This window comes from Alosa pseudoharengus, unplaced genomic scaffold (genome assembly GCF_046254945.1).
Source record: "Alosa pseudoharengus isolate Yale_2024_CS ecotype anadromous, Long Island Sound unplaced genomic scaffold, YU_APseudo_1.1 YU_APseudo_1.1_scf_1, whole genome shotgun sequence".
Taxonomy (NCBI): domain Eukaryota; kingdom Metazoa; phylum Chordata; class Actinopteri; order Clupeiformes; family Clupeidae; genus Alosa; species Alosa pseudoharengus.
The window spans coordinates 8,347,143-8,369,511 of record NW_027468564.1 but is presented as its reverse complement, the minus strand read 5'-3'; the positions used below and the strand labels follow the sequence as shown (position 1 = coordinate 8,369,511).

Here is a 22,369-nt window from a genome sequence, read left to right as displayed (position 1 = left end):
CAGACCATCACTGGCCCACCACCAAACCAGTCATGCTGAATGATGTTGCAGGCAGCATTACATTCTCCAAGACATTTTCAGACGTCACATGTGCTCAGGGTGAACCTGGTCTCATTTGTGAAAAGCACAGTGCGTCAATGGAGAACCTGCCAATTTTGTATTATATGGCAAATGCCAAATGAGCTGCATGGTACTGGGCAGTGAGCATAGGTCCTTCCAGAGGCCATCGGGCCCTCAGGCTTCATGAAGTCTGACAGTGTGGTCAGAGACATTCACACCAGTGTCCTGGAGGAGGTCATTTTGTAGGGCTCTGGCAGAGCTCTTACTGTTTGTTGTTGCACAAATGAGCAGATACTGGTCCTGCTGCTGGGTTAAGGACTCTCTACCATCCTGCCCAGCTCTCCTAGAGCAACTGTCTCCTGGAATCTCCTACATGCTCTTGAGACTGCGCTGGGAGACACAGCAATCCTTCTGGCAATGGAACATATTGGTGTGCCATTCTGGAGGAGTTGGACTACCTGTGCAACGTTTGTAGGCTCCAGGTACTGGCTTATGCTACCAGTAGTGACACTGACCCTAGCCAAATGTGAAGTAGTGAAAAATCAGTCAAGGAGGATAAAGAATGTATCATTTACCACCACCTCTAAAACCATTCCTGTTTTTACAGACCTATCTCCCTTCTTCCTTTCTTGTCAAAGTTTTTGGAGAAAGTGGTCTTTAAGCTAAACTATATCAGAACAACCTGCTAGACCCTATGCAGTATGTTTTAAGGAGTCATTCTACTGAAACTGCTTTTCTGTCTGTGACAGAAGCATTGAGAGTAGCTAAGTCCTCATCTAAGTTGCTAAGTCATTAGTATTCATTCTACTAGACTTATCTGCAGCCTTTGATACTGTTAACCATGACATTCTCCTTTCTACACTATCTGAACTGGGATGTCTAGGAAAGCCCTTGACTGGTTTAAATCCTACCTTAAAGGGCACATGACCTCACCACAGGTGTGCCTCAGGGATCAGTATTAGGGCCCTTACTTTTCTCTATTTACACACTTCCTTGGGTGAGACCATTCGCTCTCATGAATTTGATTATCACTGCTATGCGGACGATACTCAACTTTACCTGTCTTGAGCTTTTGGTGTTTCCACCGCAAAGCACACCCAAGGACTGGGAGCTGAACGCACTAGCCAATGTCCTAAAAGTGCTGGTTCACTTAAGCATGAGCCCTAATGTGTCAGGAAGAAGCTAAACTTATAATACATATTTAAATTAGCTTCATTGACAGGCATCATCATTTTATGGGATGCAAAATGTTAAACTACAATAAAACAAAATGGATCTTTTTAAACAATCACTATGAGCCTTAAAAGAAACTTTAGCATATGCTAATTGGTCCCACCCACAACAATTGAATTAGGCTAACAGTAGGATGTGTTGGACTGGGTTATGTACTAATTTATCTGTCTCTGACTGGGTGTAATTTATCTAACTCTAGGATAGAAGACAAAATAGCTCATTTCCGAAAAGGCAGCATATGACACTAGCACCCATGGGTTTAGCCTCCTTGCTAGCATGCCAGCCTCTAGGGGGCAAATTAGAAGGCTTGAGCCCAGGCAAGTGTAGGGTTTAGTCACACAGTCGAAACGTCACACATAGCCTAAACGCACCCCAGTTTTTGACTCAGTGTCAGAATGTATGGCTACTTCCTTAAAATCCAACATAAAAGCAGCATCGCATTATAAATGTAAAAAAAAGGGCATATTTTGGTGCCCATATTTGAAGTCAAGATAGGGGCCACTAGGGGGCGCTATGTGTTGGGGTCCATTTCAATTTTTGATCACTAGGGGTAGTCCTATACCTGTACCAAGTTTCGTGCTTTCTGCAAAAACTGAACGATTCGAACCTGTTCACATTCGTGGTTAAGAACTACAGTTAACACGCCGGTGTCTCCTGAAACTTTGCTTATTCTGCAAAAAGAATAAATTGCTTTAAAGATAATTCCGTTCCCTGTGAGGGCAATACCTGTAAGTATGATTGTTTTCATTGCATATGTTTTGTGTAACATTAGGCTACGACATGTAATAGGGACCGTAGCTTGGTTTCAGCTAATGTGATAGCGATCAAGTGTGTAGGCCTACGGTTGATATTGGCCTACATATTCTATGCAATTTACACGTTCAAAAAAGCATGAATAAGCTGAAAGAAACTTTAATTGTGTTTTACAGTTTTGCAAAACTGTATAATAAATGTATAGCTAGTGAAATCATTTCATCCTAGTCGCTAAGATAGAAATTATTAGGACACATAGGCTACTTGCTGTGGAGACACTATTCAGAAATGATTTGCGAGATCATTGCAGCCTGATTATTAGCCTATATTTAAAGTCAAACATCTCTGGTGAGGTTTTGACGATCAGAAAAGTAATTTTCCTTAGCTATACTGAAATAGGCTAATGATGTCAAGTGCACCTCTGTGGGGTTAGGGTGGGCTCAGTGGAGTCGGAGTGCTGTCGCGGAACATTCGAATTTGTGGCTGCCCAGGACTTTTCTAAAACTCCTCTCTATCACCCGCACACTGCACTAAAATGACGTATTCAGCAGTCAAAATCCGAAACATGTCCAGAGGGGAGAAATCGCCGGACATCCATTATTTTTTGTTATCAGCACCCCTGGTCAAAAATAGGTTCCCGCCTGGCTGTGCCGTTCAGTTGTGGATGTTCGTAAATTGCGGTTGGGGGTGGTGAAAGGCACAGATTACCCAATGAAGTGAAAGTTTGATAAATACCACGTACACCAGCGTTTGCTGTCTTCAGTTTGTCAATGGCACTGATAACGCCACGTTCACAAATGTACGTACATCTGGGGCCCTATCTTGCACCCTGGCGCATGGCATAAAACTCGTTTTCCAGCTGGCGCAAAAGTTTATTTGGTAACACTTTACTTGACATGTGAGTTCATAACACATTCATAGCAGCTGTCATAAACTGCACATAAAGCATTCATGACTGTTTCATGAGACATGACTCAACATTCAGGCACAAATGGGGGGGGGGGGGCGTTAATCACAGTTATTCATCACAATTTTTAAGCTTAAGACAGATAGATAGATAGATAGATACTTTATTGATCCCCAAGGGGAAATTCAAGGTCTCAGTAGCATACAGACATCACACACATTCACTAACAGCAGAAAAAAAGTCATTAAAAGACTGCAACAGACCTGCCAACATGTATGCATGTTGGGTATTGGGCAAACATTTTTACATCAAAATATGCCAGTACATTATTGTGGAATCTCTCACAAATCGATTACCGGCATGCAGGACTGAGAAAGAGAGATAAAGTGACAAGACATATTGAGACAGAATGACCTGCAAATCAATGCATTTTTTGCATTCATGATAATTCCAGTATAAAGGTATTTTCTTGGTCTATCTACTCATTTATTGTCACTAATAAATCACTACAAACTGGTTTGAAACTGAAGGTTGACAGGAATTGTGTGAGGGAACTTTTTTATTGAGTAGAGATGCTGCAGCTGCATACAAATATGTATATATAGTATATAAGTATAAGTATATACACTCTTTTGATCCCGTGAGGGAAATTTGGTCTCTGCATTTATCCCAATCTGTGAATTAGTGAAACACACTCAGCACACAGTGAACACACAGTGAGGTAAAGCACACACTAATACCAGCCCAGTGAGCTGTCTGCAACAACAGCGGCGCTCGGGGAGCAGTGAGGGGTTAGGTGCCTTGCTCAAGGGCACTTCAGCCGTGCCTACTGGTCGGGGTTTGAACCGGCAACCCTCCGGTTACAAGTCCGAAGCACTAACCAGTAGGCCATGGCTGCCCCCCAAATGTTTCACAATTTAGCTGATGTACCTGGTTGAGGAGTTGTGCAAATTAGAATCAGCTGGTTTAGTGAATGGTTAGAGTAAATATGTGGCAGGACTTTTACTTTCTGAAGCCTCTGAATCCTGCTCTCCATCTTTCAGACACAGACATTTAAACGACACACTTAGGCAGTCCAGTGAACAACACACTTATATATATATATATATATATATATATATATATATATATATATATATATATATTTCATTACAACTTTTGTCAGATTTATTCCTATGTATGACAGTTTAACCATGCACTGTGAGTATCTAAGTTCTTGACTGAGGTTATAGAGATTCTTTATAGATTTTCTTTGGTAACGCTTTACTTTAGGAAGCGTTATGTCATCAATGTTTATGACTTGTTAATAATGTTTATGACACATTCATGACAGTGTCATGTCACTATTATGTAGATCCCTTCAAGTAAAGTGTAACCGTTTCTTTTTACAGGGATTCCCCAGGTTGCATTACTGACATTAGTGGACGAGACTTGCCCTGAAGTGAAAAAGGACCTCAAACAGGTTTATAAAAGCCACAAGATCCGAAACCAGGTGATGCCATTTACTTTCAAATATAATGTGACTGAATGGATGTGTTGACTTGACCCCAATATCACAGTGCTGTGCATAAGTTAACACACCCATGCTAAAAAGAGGAATAAAAAAATCATATTTTGGAAATTGATCTTAATCCTTAATTTAAAAAGAAAATGAGGAAAAATCCATCCTGAAAAATGTATCTATCGTAGGTAAATACATTTTCTTCCTTAAAATCTGTAGGTATGGTGAAGGGTACGTGATGATGTGGGGCTATTTGAATTCCAAAGGCCCGGGGAACTTTATCAGGATGCATAGTATCCTGGATCCATGAAATAACTGGCCTTTAAAAATAAAAATCTGCCTGCCTCTATGGGAATTTAACATAGGGGTGTGCTTACTTAAGCTCCCTATATTTTCAGGAAGAACATTTATTTATTTACAATACCTAATTCATTCACAAAGAAAATTGGTGTCCTCAAAGGTTTTTCCTCATTTTTAAATTAAGTGATTACATGTTTACACACATTTTCAAAACTCCAAAATTCCTCAAACAAAATGCAAAATGCCTCAAATCTCCAGCAAAATGACAATGAAAATGTCACAAACACATCTTTAAAGCAAACATTGGCCTCACATTATGAACACTTTTATCATGTACACATTGTAGCCACTAATACAGTGGGCGTTACTTTCAAATGACCAATTAATTCGCGCATTACGAGGCGTGAAGCTGCGTGAAGCTTTAGTACCACTTTCAGCCACTGTGCGTCGCTCTGCCACTGTACATCGCTCTGTCAGTATAGCCTGCCTGCCGCCCCTTCTGAAAAAGCAGGAGGCTACCGTTAAACATAATTGTTGCTGAGAGGAATCCCAGCCTACGAATTCAATAACAAAATAAATCATGCATAATTAAACGTTACCTCGATTTAGGCTACTTGGGTATGGCTTAAGGCTTGACTACACGGTGGTAACGAAATAACTGTTCAGAATTAATCTGTAGCCTTGGGAAGGCTTCTGCAGAAAATAATGTCGTTGGCGATTTAATACTATCTAGCTACGTTTTTAACAGGCTACGCATTAGAGGCTTAGACAACTATGACCCACGTTTTGGTTTCGTACATTAATTTGCCCTACTTCTTGACTGCAATGTAGTCAATTGACTGCTTGACATGTCATTTTTATTTTTCTGTACAATAAACAAATACATCTGCTTTATGCCGCAGAATTACATTCATATTTGGCTGACTTCTGCAGACGCGCAAAAAAACACTGCCACTTCCCTCCCCATATTCCACTGATCACACATCAGACAACAGGGGTGCGTTTCCCAAAAGCTAACTACGTTAGCAACTAACATGGTTGAAACTATGTAAGTACGACAAAACTGTTTCCCAAACGATAGTTTGAACTATGGTTGTGGAACTTACATAGTCCGATGCATCGTTACACGTTAGTGTTTCCCAAAAGCATAGTAGCAACGAACGTTCGCAACCACTATCGTAAAGTTGTGTAGTTACAACTACACCTCTCGACCTGTGGTAGAATGATAGTAGAAGCATAGTTCCGGGGATCTTCATGTCAAAGACGTCACTGACGCCAGTTATTTGTTTGCAAATTAAATTATAAATATATTTAGGTTTCTAATTGATATTTACACTTCTAACCACCATACATCCATATTTTGCCCAAGGCAGAAAATACATAAATTAAAAGTCATTTTGCAGCCATGTGCACATAAGTCAAAGTCACACACCTGCAGATAATAATAAGGTGCGAACTTTTTGACGAGTCAGTTGAGAATATGTAGCCTTTGATTTTCATGGAGGGGGGGGGGGTGATTCCTTGTTAGTTTACGCAAACCAGGCCAAGAAGGCTGATTCTGATTTTGATAATATGATCTGCACAAAAGATAAACTTAAGTAAACAATGATGTGAATTGAGTATAAAGCAATTAAGATAGTAGCCTATGCAAAAAGTACTTCCTACTATCATAAAAATTGGTTAAAACGAATAGCATTTTGCAACTTGACAAAACACTGGATTAAATATCGTAGGCACAGGAGAAGACTTGTACATCCATTGGCCCGTGTGGAGATCACATGCCAGTTGCCTCTCCCTTCAGTGCTATGACTCTGTTGATGACTCCAGATGGTCTATGTATTTATTGCAACGTTCGGCTGTGAGTTTGTTTCGCCAACAAAACTCTATTGCAGATATCAATGCGTCTTTGTTCATGGGTTTGGCCTCACAGCAGAGGCTTAGACAACTACAGTACACCCACGTTTTGGTTTCGTATATTAATTTACCCTACTTATTGACTGCAATGTAGTCAATTGACTGCTTGACAAGTTATTTTAATTTTTCTGTACAATAAACAAATACATCTGCTTTATGCCGCAGAAATACGCACTTGGCCAGCCTAGTGTCCCGGAAGGGATTGTTCTGATATGTGTTGGAATGTAAACAAGGAAGTAAAGGTTAACTAACGTGCATACAACGCCTCCACGTGTGTCATTTATGAGTGCACAGACACGTTAATAGTACATGGTGTCAGAAGTGAAACTATTGACTTCAAAGACTCGTGGAAAGTTACTGATACAAACGTCCATCAATTTCACGTTTTTTTCTCCGAGCTGGTATAACGTTGGAGAACGGCAGCGAGGATTTATTGTGAGCCAACCGGCACGAACGTCAATGTGACCAGTGTGTGAGTGTGTAGCACGAAGCTGAATTTGGCCGCACATTCAGAATGCGGTGTAGTTACGTTTCGATTCCACCTTAAATATTGCAATTTTCTACTGACAGGGGGCAGCGCTGACTGCAAATACGCGATAACACTGGCATTTGCCTAGTAGCAGACGAACATGTAGGCTACTCCTCACAGACGAATAAAAGCCTTTTTTCTGGTGACTCCATTGTCGACCAATCTTTAAGTAAATGATACAACATGCTTTCTGTCAAATAAATCGGTTCATATTGCACTTGTTTTGGGGGGGCTTTTCTGTTTCTTCTTTACATGAGCTATATTTCATATTTTACAATTTATGCACTAGATTTGATACCCATTGCTCACACATGATTTGCCGTGAGATATTACACCACATCCCGATACTACCGTCTCACAGTGTTCATATGACACCCAGCATGCCAAATTCCGTCGTGGAAAATGCCCATTTTTCTTACATTTAAATTACTATATTTCATATTCCACAGTATATGCACTAGATTTGATACCTATGATCCATACATCATTTGCCGTGAAATATTACACCACATCCCGAAACTACAGTCTCTGTGCTTTCATTTGACACCATGCATGGCCAATTTCGTCGTGGAAAATGGGCATATTTCATAAATTTAATTTACATGAGCTATATTTCATATTCCACAATTTATGCACTAGATTTGATACCTATAGCCCATAAATCATTTGCCGTGAAATATTACACCACATCCCGATACTGCAGTCTGAGCTTTTATATGACACCCTGCATGCCAAATTTCGTCGTGGAAAATGGCCATATTTTATAGATTTACTTTACATGAGCTATATTTCATATATTACCATTTGTGCACTTGATTTGATGCCTATTGCCCACACATCATTTGCCATGAAATTACACCACATCCCGAAACTACAGTCTCTGAGCTTTCATTTGACACCATGCATGGCCAATTTCGTCGTGGAAATTCACCCTTTTATTACAATTGAAATTACATGAGCTGTTTTTCATATTCCACAATGTATGCACTGGACTTGATACCTATTGCCCACACAACATTTGCCGTAAAATATTACACCACATCCCGATACTATCGTCTCACAGCGTTCATATGACACCCAGCATGCCAAACTTCGTCGTGGAAAATGGCCATTTTTCTTACATTTAAATTACATGAACTATATTTCATATTCCACAGTATATGCACTAGATTTGATACCTATGGTCCATACATCATTTGCCGTGAAATATTACACCACATCCCGAAACTACAGTCTCTGTGCTTTCATATGACACCTTGCATGCCAAATTCCATCGTGGAAAATGGCCATTTTCCTTACATTTATGTTAAATGAGCTATATTTCATATTTTACAATTTATGCACTAGATTTGATACCTATGGTCCATACATCATTTGCCGTGAAATATTACACCACATCCCGAAACTAAAGTATCTGTGCTTTCATATGACACCTTGCATGCCAACTTTCGTCGTGGAAAATGGCCTTATTTCATAGATTTAGGTTATATGAGCTATATTTCATATTTTACCATTTGTGCACTTGATTTGATGCCTATTGCCCACACATCATTTGCCGTGAGATATTACACTACATCCCGATACTACATTCTCTGAGCTTTCATTTGACACCCTGCTTGCCAAATTTCGTCGTGGAAAATGGGCATATTTCATAGATTTAATTTACATGAGCTATATTTCAGAAAAAAAGAATAACTGCACAATGGATGTAATTACACGCTCCTCGTGATCATTGTCAGATTTCAACAGTTATGACTGACAGTCGGAGTGTCAAATAAGAGACCTAAGGGACTGTACGATATTTAGCGGGGGGGGCGGTCGCCAGACGATCGGGTTAAAAATGTTCTGCCTGGCCCTCCCCCCTGGTCTTTTCTTTTTTTTCCAGGGGCCTCCCCCCGGCTCAAAAAAATTCTCCTAGGCCCTCCCCCCTATGTGAATCAAATAAAACTGGTCGAAAAATGACGTTTATAAGGTTAAAACGCCAGCAAATGTCATAAGCACACATACACACACACGGGGCTACAAACCAGTGTTGCGCGGGTTTGGTCACAAGCGGCCCGCGGTCGCCCGATATTTTAATCAACCCGACCACAACTCGGACCGCAAATATTAATTAGGACAAAATTATACCCGACCCGCGATCCGAACCGCTTATTTACATATAACATTTCTGTAAAACAAACTAATTTATTTGCGAAACTTTATGAAACTTTAGAACTACACGCAGGCATGCAGGACATAATGTTTGCGCAGGAGAGAGAATGAGAATAAGAGCGCAAGCACGCACGCAACCACCAAGAATTAGAACACTAGGATAAGATTGGGCCATGGACATACTTCTTTCGAAAATAGAAATGGGGAGGCAAGGTATAGGCAAGAGAGATACATTACTGGTCAAAACGTTAGCGTAAGAACTGGTTTAAAATGCTGAATGAAGCACAAAGCTTTACTAAAGCACATCCACTGTTTAAAGTCACAAACACAACGAACTAAGGTTTTTTATGCATGCGCGAACCTATACATACCGGTAGATATGGCTGTGTAGTCTGTGCCATAAGATTTATTCCTGCAGGCTGCCCGTTTCGGCTGTCATACTTTTAAATGGCTTCGCAAGAAGTAGGCCTACACTGTACTGTACGATGTACTACTGTCATCTTCTTTAAGAACTTTTCCCAATATTTCCCATAGCCTATATCGCTTTTCCTGAAGGGGTGTCTTTATTATTTTAACTCGCGTCTTCAGCTTCTTTACTGCTGACTTACTGTATTGATGCTTTACTGTATTGATGCTAGCCTTCTCGTGATATTTTAAGTAGGCCTATTTGTAGAAAATATATATTTAATTAATTTTAACTGACCCGCCCGCAAATGACCCGAATATCATTAAAATATTTGGTTTATGACCCATAACCGCGGGTGACCTTCAAGCTTACGAGGGGAGTTGTGGGAGATTCAGGTAGTTGCGACTTTTTGGACTCGCCCACTCTGTTAAAGAGACGTGAATCATGTTTTGGCCTACAAAACTTTTAAAATATCGAAAACGGATCATTGATCAGGGGAAAAAAATATCATGGATCAGGAAAAAATAATTTTCCTCGGCCCTCCCCCCAAGCCAAAAAAATTCTCCTGGGCCTTCCCCTAAGGCTTAAAAAATTATCTTAGGCCCTCCCCCCCCCTGACGACCGGCCCTCCCCCCCGGTAAATATCATACAGTCCCTAAGTAGCGTAGCCTAGGCTATATGCAGACTAGGCCAATTCTCATTCATGCTATACTTAAGCACACATATAATTTGTGAGATTTTTTAAGTAGTGCAAAGTCTGTTGTATCTGGATGTGCTGTATGTCACGCCAAATAGGGATCAAATCTGCATAAATCGTAAAACATGAAATATAGCTCATAGAATTTCAATTGTAATGAAATGGGGATTTTCCATGACGGAATTGGCCATGCATGGTGGCAAATGAAAGCTGAGAGACTGTAGTATCGGGATGTGGTGTAATATTTCACGGCAAATGATGTATGGGACATAGGTATCAAATCTAGTGCATAAATTGTGGAATATGAAATATAGCTCATGTAACTTAAATCTATGAAATAAGGCCATTTTCCACGACAAAATTGGCCATGCATGATGTCAAATGAAAGCTCAGAGACTGTAGTTTCGGGATGTTGTGTAATATTTCACGGCAAATGATGTGTGGGCAATAGGTATCAAATCTAGTGCATAAATTGTAAAATATGAAATATAGCTCATGTAACTTAAATGTAAGGAAAATGGCCATTTTCCACGATGGAATATGGCATGCAAGGTGTCATATGAAAGCTCAGAGACTGTAGTTTCGGGATGTGGTGTAATATTTCACGGCAAAAGATGTATAGACCATAGGTATCAAATCTAGTGCATATACTGTGGAATATGAAATATAGTTCATGTAATTTAAATGTAAGAAAAATGGCCATTTTCCACAACGAAGTTTGGCATGCTGGGTGTCATATGAACGCTGTGAGACGGTAGTATCGGGATGTGGTGTAATATTTCACGGCAAATGTTGTGTGGGCAATAGGTATCAAATCTAGTGCATACATTGTAAAATATGAAATATAGCTCATGTTATTTAAATGTAAGAAAAATGGCCATTTTCCACGACGAAATTGGCCATGCATGGTGTCAAATGAAAGCTCAGAGACGGTAGTTTCGGGATGTGGAGTAATATTTCACGGCAAATGATGTATGGACCATAGGTATCAAATCTAGTGCATATACTGTGGAATATTAAATATAGGTCATGTAAATTAAATCTATGAAAAAGGGCCATTTTCCACGATGGAATTTGGCATGCAGGGTGTCATAGGAACGCTGTGAGATGGTAGTATCGGGATGTGGTGTAATATTTTACGGCAAATGATGTTTGGGCAATAGGCATCAAATCTAGTGCATACATTTGTGGAATATGAAAAACAGTTCATGTAATTTCAATTGTAATAAAAGGGTGAATTTCCACGACGAAATTGGCCATGCATGGTGTCAAAAGAAAGCTCAGAGACTGTAGTTTCGGGATGTGGTGTAATATTTCACGGCAAATGATGTGTGGGCAATAGGTATCAAATCTAGTGCATAAATTGTAAAATATGAAATATAGCTCATTTAACTTAAATGTAAGGAAAATGGCAATTTTCCACGATGGAATTTGGCATGCAAGGTGTCATATGAAAGCACAGAGACTGTAGTTTCGGGATGTGGTGTAATATTTCACGGCAAATGATGTATGGACCATAGGTATCAAATCTAGTGCATATACTGTGGAATATGAAATATAGTTCATGTAATTTAAATGTAAGAAAAATGGCCATTTTCCACGACGAAGTTTGGCATGCTGGGTGTCATATGAACGCTGTGAGACGATAGTATCGGGATGTGGTGTAATATTTTACGGCAAATGTTGTGTGGGCAATAGGTATCAAGTACAGTGCATACATTGTGGAATATGAAAAACAGCTCATGTAATTTCAATTGTAATAAAAGGGTGAATTTCCACGACGAAATTGGCCATGCATGGTGTCAAATGAAAGCACAGAGACTGTAGTTTCGGGATGTGGTGTAATATTTCTTGGCAAATGATGTATGGACCATAGTTATCAAATCTAGTGCATATACTGTGGAATATGAAATATAGTAATTTAAATGTAAGAAAAATGGGCATTTTCCACGACGAAATTTGGCATGCTGGGTGTCATATGAACACTGTGAGACGGTAGTATCGGGATGTGGTGTAATATCTCACGGCAAATCATGTGTGAGCAATGGGTATCAAATCTAGTGCATAAATTGTAAAATATGAAATATAGCTCATTTAACTTAAATGTAAGGAAAATGGCAATTTTCCACGATGGAATTTGGCATGCAAGGTGTCATATGAAAGCACAGAGACTGTAGTTTCGGGATGTGGTGTAATATTTCACGGCAAATGATGTATGGACCATAGGTATCAAATCTAGTGCATATACTGTGGAATATGAAATATAGTTCATGTAATTTAAATGTAAGAAAAATGGCCATTTTCCACGACGAAGTTTGGCATGCTGGGTGTCATATGAACGCTGTGAGACGATAGTATCGGGATGTGGTGTAATATTTTACGGCAAATGTTGTGTGGGCAATAGGTATCAAGTACAGTGCATACATTGTGGAATATGAAAAACAGCTCATGTAATTTCAATTGTAATAAAAGGGTGAATTTCCACGACGAAATTGGCCATGCATGGTGTCAAATGAAAGCACAGAGACTGTAGTTTCGGGATGTGGTGTAATATTTCTTGGCAAATGATGTATGGACCATAGTTATCAAATCTAGTGCATATACTGTGGAATATGAAATATAGTAATTTAAATGTAAGAAAAATGGGCATTTTCCACGACGAAATTGGCCATGCATGATGTCAAATGAAAGCTCAGAGACTGTAGTTTCGGGATGTTGTGTAATATTTCACGGCAAATGATGTGTGGGCAATAGGTATCAAATCTAGTGCATAAATTGTAAAATATGAAATATAGCTCATGTAACTTAAATGTAAGGAAAATGGCCATTTTCCACGATGGAATATGGCATGCAAGGTGTCATATGAAAGCTCAGAGACTGTAGTTTCGGGATGTGGTGTAATATTTCACGGCAAAAGATGTATAGACCATAGGTATCAAATCTAGTGCATATACTGTGGAATATGAAATATAGTTCATGTAATTTAAATGTAAGAAAAATGGCCATTTTCCACAACGAAGTTTGGCATGCTGGGTGTCATATGAACGCTGTGAGACGGTAGTATCGGGATGTGGTGTAATATTTCACGGCAAATGTTGTGTGGGCAATAGGTATCAAATCTAGTGCATACATTGTAAAATATGAAATATAGCTCATGTTATTTAAATGTAAGAAAAATGGCCATTTTCCACGACGAAATTGGCCATGCATGGTGTCAAATGAAAGCTCAGAGACGGTAGTTTCGGGATGTGGAGTAATATTTCACGGCAAATGATGTATGGACCATAGGTATCAAATCTAGTGCATATACTGTGGAATATTAAATATAGGTCATGTAAATTAAATCTATGAAAAAGGGCCATTTTCCACGATGGAATTTGGCATGCAGGGTGTCATAGGAACGCTGTGAGATGGTAGTATCGGGATGTGGTGTAATATTTTACGGCAAATGATGTTTGGGCAATAGGCATCAAATCTAGTGCATACATTTGTGGAATATGAAAAACAGTTCATGTAATTTCAATTGTAATAAAAGGGTGAATTTCCACGACGAAATTGGCCATGCATGGTGTCAAAAGAAAGCTCAGAGACTGTAGTTTCGGGATGTGGTGTAATATTTCACGGCAAATGATGTGTGGGCAATAGGTATCAAATCTAGTGCATAAATTGTAAAATATGAAATATAGCTCATTTAACTTAAATGTAAGGAAAATGGCAATTTTCCACGATGGAATTTGGCATGCAAGGTGTCATATGAAAGCACAGAGACTGTAGTTTCGGGATGTGGTGTAATATTTCACGGCAAATGATGTATGGACCATAGGTATCAAATCTAGTGCATATACTGTGGAATATGAAATATAGTTCATGTAATTTAAATGTAAGAAAAATGGCCATTTTCCACGACGAAGTTTGGCATGCTGGGTGTCATATGAACGCTGTGAGACGATAGTATCGGGATGTGGTGTAATATTTTACGGCAAATGTTGTGTGGGCAATAGGTATCAAGTACAGTGCATACATTGTGGAATATGAAAAACAGCTCATGTAATTTCAATTGTAATAAAAGGGTGAATTTCCACGACGAAATTGGCCATGCATGGTGTCAAATGAAAGCACAGAGACTGTAGTTTCGGGATGTGGTGTAATATTTCTTGGCAAATGATGTATGGACCATAGTTATCAAATCTAGTGCATATACTGTGGAATATGAAATATAGTAATTTAAATGTAAGAAAAATGGGCATTTTCCACGACGAAATTTGGCATGCTGGGTGTCATATGAACACTGTGAGACGGTAGTATCGGGATGTGGTGTAATATCTCACGGCAAATCATGTGTGAGCAATGGGTATCAAATCTAGTGCATAAATTGTAAAATATGAAATATAGCTCATTTAACTTAAATGTAAGGAAAATGGCAATTTTCCACGATGGAATTTGGCATGCAAGGTGTCATATGAAAGCACAGAGACTGTAGTTTCGGGATGTGGTGTAATATTTCACGGCAAATGATGTATGGACCATAGGTATCAAATCTAGTGCATATACTGTGGAATATGAAATATAGTTCATGTAATTTAAATGTAAGAAAAATGGCCATTTTCCACGACGAAGTTTGGCATGCTGGGTGTCATATGAACGCTGTGAGACGATAGTATCGGGATGTGGTGTAATATTTTACGGCAAATGTTGTGTGGGCAATAGGTATCAAGTACAGTGCATACATTGTGGAATATGAAAAACAGCTCATGTAATTTCAATTGTAATAAAAGGGTGAATTTCCACGACGAAATTGGCCATGCATGGTGTCAAATGAAAGCACAGAGACTGTAGTTTCGGGATGTGGTGTAATATTTCTTGGCAAATGATGTATGGACCATAGTTATCAAATCTAGTGCATATACTGTGGAATATGAAATATAGTAATTTAAATGTAAGAAAAATGGGCATTTTCCACGACGAAATTTGGCATGCTGGGTGTCATATGAACACTGTGAGACGGTAGTATCGGGATGTGGTGTAATATCTCACGGCAAATCATGTGTGAGCAATGGGTATCAAATCTAGTGCATAAATTGTAAAATATGAAATATAGCTCATGTAAAGAAGAAACAGAAAAGCCCCCCCAAAACAAGTGCAATATGAACCGATGTATTTGACAGAAAGCATGTTGTATCATTTACTTAAAGATTGGTCGACAATGGAGTCACCAGAAAAAAGGCTTTTATTCGTCTGTGAGGAGTAGCCTACATGTTCGTCTGCTACTAGGCAAATGGCAGTGTTATCGCGTATTTGCAGTCAGCGCTGCCCCCTGTCGGTAGAAAAATGCAATATTTAAGGTGGAATCGAAACTTAACTTCACCGCATTCTGAATGTGCGGCCAACTTCAGCTTCGTGTGAGTAGCTTACCTGCAGACTTCGCTCTTCTCCATCAGTAGGAGCAAAAATGTAATGTCTTCGGACGATGACGGCACAGAAAACGGACATAATCTGAATCTAGCACAACAGCAAGTGGAAACGATGGCTACTACAGCAGTTCAAATTTCGCCACCAGATAACTTTGATTTCTCCAGCACTGGCAATTGTCCAAAATTGATCAGACGCTTTGAACGTTTTAGGATTCCATCAGGTCTTAACACCAAATCCGAAGCATATCAAGTGAATACTTTATTGTACACCTTAGGTGACGAAGCTGATGACATACTCAGTGTTTTACTACTTTCTCAGGACGAAAAAGGGAGCTACAATAAAGTTAAAGAGGCTTTTGAAAATCATTGTATTGGCAGACACAATATAATTTTTGAACGAGCTAAATTTAATATGTACGGAGCCCCGGATATGTCATGGGGAAAAAAAATAATAAGTTGTGGCCACGAAATAGCAATTCGTTCCCACAAAGTACTAATTTGTGGCCACGAAATATTAATTAGTTCCCACGAAATAGGTAATTTGTGGCCACGAAATATTAATTCGTTCCCACGAAATAGTCATTTGTGGCCACGAAATATGTATAGTCTAACGTGCACTGGACAGCTGGGTGAGCAAATCGAGCGCCAGTTCCCATGTTATCCTATGGAGACTGACGGCCGGTAGGTCGTTAAGCCTACTTATTATGTGCAGTGGCCTAACCCACGTAAAAACCTAGTGAAACGACATTTTCAACAATATAAACATGATATAAATGGGAAAGCTTAGCATTCTCGCTATAAACATGGCAGAATCATCCACAAGGCATGATATTTAAAAAAACGCTTCATACACGCTTCACGATGATTGCAATGAATTGTTAACAGACATGCACGAAGACGTATAGCCCTGCATCTAAAATAACACCTTCTGCGAGTACCATTCATGATCTGTAGTAAAATGTTGAAGTTGTGGGACGTTTATATGGCTTAAACTGTATGTTTCATTCGTCCCCTTATGTTGTTTCAACTGTCCGACCAGGAGGGACGAATGAAACATTATGCACGTCCGACTTTTGCTGTAATAATTCCTGAACGGTTTTGTTCAAAGCTGAAAATGCATTTGTATTTGACAGAGGACAGATGTAGGTTACTAGTGACCAAATATCAGCTTCCAGTGTGGTACGATCGCTTTGTAAATTACGTTTAATTAAAAAGTGTTTCAACTGTCCCGGCTCTCCCCTACCTACGCCGGTGCAGCGACCTGGCTCTTAATAGTCTGTGGAGATGCCTCTCGCTAATAATCCCTCCAATGCCAGGCTTTTCAAAATGTCTTTGTATTTCATTCCCAGCCTAAAATAGCACTCTACCATACTATCCCTGTCCATTGTGTGACAGCGACTGTTCCTGTTTGAGGAGTTGCGCTTGATTTGCTCATCCAGCTGTCCAGTGCACAGCCTAGGCCTACCTATTTCGTGGCCACAAATTACTATTTCGTGGGAACGAATTCATATTTCGTGGCAACAAATTACCTATTTCGTGGCCACAAATTACCTATTTCGTGGGAACGAATTAATATTTCGTGGCCACAACTTATTATTATTTTTCCCCATGACATATCCGGGGCTCCGTAAATATGAGAAATCAAGCAAAAGGAGAGAGTGTGGAGTCATTCATCACTGCAGTTCATTCATTAGCAGAGCATTGCCAGTTTGGTGCACTTCGTGATGAATTAATCAGGGATAGAATAGTAGTTGGAATCCTGGACAGGAAGCTTTCGCAGAGACTTCAACTCGATCCTGACCTGACACTGGCCAAGGCTATATTAAGTGCAAGACAAAATGAAACAGTGAAAAAACAACAGACTGAGGTACATGGAGGAATAGAAAAAAGAGCAGATAATGTTGATGGCATAAGATCAAAAAACACACAGAAATATAGAAAAGAAATGCCAAAAAAGAGTGATAAAACAGCTGGAGCATCAACAGAACTAAAAGAGTGTGGCAGATGTGGTGCAGGAAAGCGACATCAATGGAAAGAGTGTCCAGCCAGGAGTGCAGAATGTCGGCGTTGTCACAAAAAGGGCCATTTTGCAACAGTCTGCCGCAGTGCATCAACCATTAATAATGTCACTCAGCAAGATTCTAGCCAGTCTGATGAGGATGTCATGTTTCTTGGGGAACTGAAGACAGAGGCAAAATCTGAATGGATGGAATGCATTCATTTCAATGGACAAAATGTTGAGTTTAAACTTGACACAGGTGCTGCGGTTACCGCTGAGATGTACAAACCGGTGCGTGATGGGCAGTGCAGATCGTCAAGCAAAGTACTCTATGGGCCAGGCAACAATGTCTTACAAGTACTTGGCTGTATCCATGGAAATATGAAGACAAAAGGGCATAGCACCTCACAAGATGTGTACTTGGTTAAGGGCCTCTCAAAACCTCTGTTGGGCCTTCAAGCCATAGAGGCTTTACATCTAATCCACAGAATACAGGAGGTGAAAGAGACCTGTAAAGATTTCATTGCCTCATATCCCAGTGTATTCACAGGACTGGGTTTACTGAATGGACCCTACACGATTGAGTTAGAGAGCGATGCCCAACCATATGCCCTCTCCACACCCCGTCGCATTCCCATACCTTTGCGAGCCAAAGTCAAAGATGAACTGGAGAGAATGGAAGGCATGGGAGTCATCTCCAAAGTAACCAGACCTACAGAGTGGTGTGCGGGCATGGTTGTAGTACCTAAGCCAAAAGAAAAAATACGCATATGTGTAGATCTGACACACCTAAACAAATGGGTGAAAAGGGAGCGACACATACTGCCAGCAGTTGACCAAACGCTAGCTCTGCTCTCAGGAGCGAAAGTGTTTTCCAAACTGGATGCGAGGTCCGGATTCTGGCAAATTCCCCTGGCTGGTGATTCCTCATTGTTAACCACATTAATTACACCCTATGGCCGATACTGCTTTAACAGGCTACCATTTGGAATTTCTTCAGCACCAGAACATTTTCAGCGGAGAATGTCTCAAATGTTGGAGAACTTTGAAGTCATGCAGATGACATACTCGTGTTTGGTGCAAACAGAGAACAGCATGATGAGTGTCTACATCGAGTCCTGGAAAAACTACAAAAAGAAGGCCTCACACTGAACGATAAGTGTGAATTTGGAAAAGATGACATGATGTTTGTGGGACATAGAGTGACAGCCACTGGCATAGAGCCAGATCCAGACAAGGTAAAGGCCATAATGAAAATGCCAGATCCAGAAAACGTTGCAGACGTGCGCTGGGTGCTAGGCATGGCTAATTACTTGGCAAAATTCATTCCCCATCTTGCTTCTATCACAACACCTCTGAAAGCACTTCTATGTGAGAAGAATGAGTGGACCTGGGGACACCCACAAGTACAAGCTTTTCAGCAGCTAAAAGAGGAACTGAGCTCACATCAGGTTCTTGCTCAGTACTCCCCCACCTCTGAAACAAGAGTATCTGCTGATGCATCCTCATATGGCATCGGCGCCGTTCTCATGCAAAAACAAACAGACGATACATGGAAGCCCATTACCTATATCTCCCGGAGCCTTACAGATACAGAGAAACGCTATGCACGAATCGAAAAGGAAGCATTAGCTGTTACATGGGCTTGTGAACGTCTCTCTTCTTACCTGCTTGGTCTGAAGTTTACGCTTAGGACAGATCACAAGCCTCTTCTTCCACTGCTGAGCTCCAGGGGACTTGATGAGCTCCCACCACGGGTGATGAGATTCCGATAACGTCTCATGAGATTCACGTACAACATTGAGCATGTACCAGGAAAGGCATTGATTGCTGCAGAAACCCTCTCACGTGCACCCATCAAAGATCTACCCACATTAAATTAGAAAGAGACGTCAGAGTTTTTGTAGATACTATACAGGCCACATTACCAGCTTCAAAAACGTATCTTCAGAAAGTCTGTGATGAACAGCACACAGATGAGACATGTCAGCGAATCATCAAATCCTCAATGGCACGAGAGATGGCGAGTGGCGACTGACTTGTTTGACTGGCAACAACAAACATACATACTGATTGTGGATTACTTCTCCCGTTATGTAGAAGTCGCACGCTTACGATCTACCACATCAGACACTGTTATTGCTGCACTGAAACAAGTCTTTGCAAGACATGGAGTTCCTGACACTGTAGTGTCAGACAACGGCCCACAGTTTGCCTCAGAGGCGTTCAAACATTTTGCCACTGACTTTCAGTTTCATCATGTAACAAGCAGCCCTCGTTTCCCACAGGCTAACGGTGAAGCTGAGCGGGCTGTGGGTACAGTCAAAAGCCTGTGGAGAAAAGGAGGGGATCCGAGCGAAGCCTTACTTGCATATCGAGCTACTCCACTGGAACATGGCTACTCACCTTCTCAGTTGCTCCGCGCGTGGGATCACGCGGTATCACGCGACTTTAATTTGTATTTTTCCAGTGAGACGCTGCAACAACCCAAACAACCGGTAGATGGCTCAAGTGAGCAGGGTGTCTCTTAAAAAGAAATGGAGCCTGGAAAACCCTACACAGACTTCACTACAGACTTTAGCAGACTGGTTTAGAAATAATTGAATAGCCAGAAATATGCCTGCCCTGCCCTAATAAAGAAATATTTGGTTAACTGTCGTAGAAGGACGCAGGACAAATTAAACATTCTGGTTTTCTCCGAGTCCAACGATGATAGACAGACATCATTTGGACAAAATATAGAGCATATTAACCTCCGTTGCTCAGCCAAATGCCTTCCTGTTACGTCCTGTTATCACGGAGTTACAGGCGATAAACAAGTTTTGATGGTCACAAGTTTACTTCATTAGGGACTGTTCGTTATTTATTTAAGGGGCTACCGGAGGAGTTTTGGGAGCATTAGTCCAAAAAGACGTGACCCTCCCTCGCCAGCAAGACATTTTTCTATGACCCTCCAAAGTGATTATGAAAAAACGCATGACCCTCCCCTTCAATTTATTGATGCCATAGGGTAGGCCTACGTTCAGACTTAGCGTCTTTTTCTGACAAAAGAAGTTATGCAGACCGCTTTTTGAAAAAGTCTGCCAGCGTTCTGGTTCCAAAAAGCAGCCGGAAGCGTCTTTTTGCGATAGACAAAGTGACTAACGTTACGTGTGGGTACAAAATGTCGCAGAAGAGAAAACTCACGTTGGCTATTGCTTTTGGTATGTTATGGTAAAGTTGTGAAGTCATGTCAAACAATTCCCTATGCTTTCCCGCATAACAATTCCCGGTGTTCTGTCTGTCGTTTGCACAATTTCATAAATAATCACCGGGACCGAAACAAAGCCTACCTGTCAACTTTTTCCGGGTTTATATAACATTAGCTGAGTCACATATTTGGCCATTAGCCGTTTATCATAGGCTATCACGAAACCAAACTACAAAGGCGAACACTTTAACAGGGGGAATTAATGAATCATGCTGAACGCTATTTGTCAATGAGTTGAAACACACATGACATTCAAACTATTGATACATTGTGCACTATGGACACTGGTCTGTAGGCTACCATTGGACAAATAAATGACATTGACTCGCCATATCCTGACTCAGAAAAAAAACATCTTCTTGCTTTTTGCCGCAAACTCAGCAATGAAATCATAGGCCAGCTTGCAGGTAGCCTACGTCTTTTTCATTTCATAGAAGGGCGGATGGATGCAACCGCGAGGACGGCAATGAATTGTTAACAGACATGAACCAAGACATATAGCCCAGCAGCAATCTATATAAAATAATTGTTCAGAGCTATACATGCAACTGATTTCGACAAAGGACAGATGTATGTTGCTAGTGGCAAAATAGTAACTTTCAGTGTTTTACGATGTCTTTGTCATGGGCAGGCTTGGAATTTCACCATTCTGGGGGCAAGGCCACTTGGCCTTCAGTTGGGCATATTTGGTGGGGGGCACAAAGGCCACATGTCAGGGCACCAAGGCCAAAATTAACTATACAGTAGTAGGCTATAAAAATGATCAAAGTTGTATTTAGCCTATTCACTGCAGTAGACCTGCATCACTGTATGAAACATTAGCTACAAAAACATGAAACATGACATATTACATATAACTGTAAATCATCTGATCATCTAATAAAAACAGATATCTAGGCTATATATAAAATTTATGAAATCATGTATTGAACAATTTAAATGTAGCACAGCTCAGCTTTAAGAAACTCAAATAGCCTAAATGCATGCTTAGCATTTTGTGATCATTAAGGCTACTTTCACAAACTCTTAGTCAGCTGTACTCTGATTTACCAATATCTAGGCGATATTTGTAACATTTATTTTGTATTTGGCCCGTTATGAAATCATGTGGAACAATTTAAACACATTGTAAAACTTAAAGCCCAAATTTGGAGACATCCATGCATGTCGAAATTTACTGCAAATTCAAAACTGGATTACTCTGGAACGGCTAACTGTACAGGGGACTGCTTTACACCTTTGTGTTCGGTAAGGT

At 40.3% G+C, this 22,369-nt stretch overlaps 1 protein-coding gene across 1 annotated transcript in view; it reads left to right on the top strand.

Annotated features, from left to right (window-relative positions):
* Positions 1-22,369, top strand: part of LOC143137115 (interferon-induced protein 44-like) — a 37,131-nt gene that overhangs the window by 4,951 nt on the left and 9,811 nt on the right. Inside the window, exon 7 of the mRNA XM_076297561.1 lies at positions 4,345-4,445. Coding sequence (XP_076153676.1) covers positions 4,345-4,445 — 101 coding nt within the window. The remainder of the gene's footprint in view (positions 1-4,344; positions 4,446-22,369) is intronic.